This window comes from Copidosoma floridanum, unplaced genomic scaffold, assembly GCF_036245765.1.
Source record: "Copidosoma floridanum isolate Cflo_tuat_1 unplaced genomic scaffold, Cflo_Japanese_pri ptg000026l, whole genome shotgun sequence".
NCBI lineage: Eukaryota > Metazoa > Arthropoda > Insecta > Hymenoptera > Encyrtidae > Copidosoma > Copidosoma floridanum.
This window is the reverse complement of record NW_028321903.1, coordinates 5,714,039-5,716,772: the sequence shown is the minus strand read 5'-3', so window position 1 is coordinate 5,716,772 and position 2,734 is coordinate 5,714,039. Positions and strand designations below refer to the sequence as shown.

Below are 2,734 nucleotides of genomic sequence, written 5' to 3'. Positions count from 1 at the left end.
TTCAAGCTTCTTGACCATCAAATTTACGTGGACGACCTCTTTTGAGGAGCAGACAATGTTGACTTAGTCATCCAACGATGGGATCAGCTGATTCAGCTTATGGCATCAGCAGGGATGAAATTGGGTAAAAATTCAGCAAATAGTCAATGTCTTTTTGATGGAATTGTAGCTGGCAACATTGATGAGGTTCCTGTCAAAGTGGATGAGACGGTATCTATGCTAGGCCTCAAGTGGCTTCTTCCAGCAGATAACTTTATTTTCAAAGCACCTTCTCCATCAATCATAACAAAAAGAACCATTCTCTTAGATACTGCTAAATTATTTAATCCATTAAGTTGGCTTGCATCCATCATCGTAACTGCAAAGATCATCACACAGGATCTGTGAATCAAAAAGTTCGACTGGGACGTGCTGATTCAAGAAGACCCCTTGCAGCACTAGATAAATCTCCGTAACTCTCTGACAAAATTAGACGCCATCAAAGTGCCAAGATGGATAGGTTGTTCGAAAACAACGGTTTTGCTGACGCTTCAAAGCGAGCCTACACTGCAGCAGTCTACGCTGTAGTTCCTGGTCAAACTTTGGTACTGCTTATGGCTAAAACAAAAGTCGCTCCAACAAAACTAAAGACTCTTCCTTGGGTGGAGCTTTGTGGAGCACTGTTTCTTCTTCACCTCACCAAGCACCTTCTACTCAAACTGCATCAACAATCACAGGAAATCCACTTCTGGTCTGACTCCAAAGTTGTACTGAGTTGGCTAAAAGGTCATCCATCAAGATGGCAAACCTTCGTTGCCAATCGAGTAAGTGAAATTACATCTTTGTGTCCACAAGTTGAGTGGTGACATGTAACATCCTCGCACAATGCTTCCGATTGTGCAACTCAAGGACTTACACCTCAGCAACTCTCCGAATATAGTCCGTGGTGGTCAGGACCCACATAGATGGCGCCACCACAACCTACGTGGCCTTCAACAAGAAACGATGACTGCAACGATCATCAGAAAATTCAAGCATTCGTAATGCAGGAGGCAGCTTTGCAAAAGGATGTTGATGATGACTGTCTGCTGTATTTGTAGCGCTTCTCGAGTTTTGTTAAGATTCGGCGTATTCTCGCCTGTTGCACGCGATGGATACTCAACGCTCGACAAAAAATGGACAAACGTTAATGCAGTTATTTATTGGCTCAGAAGCATTCTCGGGCTTTTGGCTCTTGTTTTAGAGCACTGCAACGTCGGACTTTTCCCACTAAATTGGAGCAGCTACGGGCCAGTAAACCACTTTCTAAGCGCAGCAGTTTGGCACGATTAGTGCCATACTTGGACGAAATTGGTCTCATCAGAGTTGGTGGCCGTCTGAAAAATGCTCCGCTTCCATATAGTGAGCGACACCCCATCGTTCTGCCTTGCAGTAATATAGTAGTAAAGCGACTTATCCAAGATTCACACGTTAATACACGGTATAGAGGAATGTATAACTCGTGCTCTCTCAGTTGTACTGAACTGTATGGATCACACGAGTACATCAGCTCGTCACCCGAGTCTACCAGAACTGCTACAAGTGCATCAGGCACAAACAGAAAAATGGACATCAGCAGATGGCTGCACTACCAGCTCAATGAGTTACTCCACTACGTCCATTTGCCATAACTGGGATAGACTACGCAGGGCCAATATCAGTGCTTTTTTCCAAAAGTCGGGGTGCCAACAGCACGAAAGGTTATATAGTAATTTTTTTTTGTTTCGTAGTCAGAGTGGTCCACATCGAGATCGTGTCAGATCTCACGTCCCATGCATTCATGGCTGCGTATGATCGCTTTACAGTTTGACGAGGAGCTTGTGGCACTATTTACTCAGACAATGCCACGACTTTCAAAAAGGCATCGGTGGAGCTCATTCGTATGTTCTCACAGGTCTCTGAGTTCAATAAAAAAGTAGCTGGTCAGTTTTCAACTCAAGGCACAACATGGAAGTTTATTCCACCATGAGCGCCCCACTTTGGTGGCCTATGGGAGGATGCAGCTAGGATTGTTAATCATCCTATCTTAAAAAAACGATGAGTTGCGTGATAAAGTCTATTTATTCGTCGTGTGATTGGCTGAGACTGATCAAGCGCGGGTAGATTTGAAAATAAGATTTCAAAAAATCAGTGAAAAGTCGTTTGAATTTGTAAGTTGATAAAGATTACAATATTACGTGTAACAACAAAGATGTAATTATTGTATTTTTCGTTAAAAACATAGAAAATAAATGTTCGATTAAATTTCGGGGGTTGGCACGTGGAGCGCGCAGGGGGTGCAGCCCCCTAGTATACACATAGATTTGATTGGACCATTTCCTACATCGAATTTACCTTATTGAGATATGATTGAATCATTACCTGTTGTGCCTCACTTACCTACTCAATAAACGTGCTAATAATTATTTTTTGTTTTAAACTAGTGCTTATCGATCCACAAGCATTGACCTAAGCTGTGAGTATGTAAATTGTTCAAGTTTTTATAAATGTAGCTTTTTTTTATCCAACTGATAAAGTGCTGTTGAACATGCTTTGTCAGCTTTATTTAGTGAATAGTAGTTTATTCATTATCGACCGTAGGCTCAGACATGGCATTCTTTTACACCAGCATAGTGTTAATTAGCCATCGGTGCACCTGAGTTATGACCAGATGTTTATACGAATAATCACGAGGGCTAACTCAGTCACACCTATAATCACGTAGACGAAGCGTCAA

At 42.2% G+C, this 2,734-nt stretch overlaps 1 protein-coding gene across 1 annotated transcript; it reads left to right on the top strand.

The window, feature by feature from the left end:
- The first annotated feature begins 491 nt into the window (after window positions 1-491).
- On the top strand, window positions 492-845 carry LOC149373836 (uncharacterized). Its single transcript, XM_089595664.1, has one exon. It carries the CDS (start codon window positions 492-494, stop codon window positions 843-845), a length of 354 nt encoding a protein of 117 aa, XP_089451790.1.
- The last annotated feature ends 1,889 nt before the right edge of the window (window positions 846-2,734 follow it).

Coding starts and splice junctions, on each gene's coding strand:
- LOC149373836 (XM_089595664.1), top strand. CDS start 492: ATGGATAGGTTGTTCGAAAACAACGGTTTTGCTGACGCTTCAAAGCGA.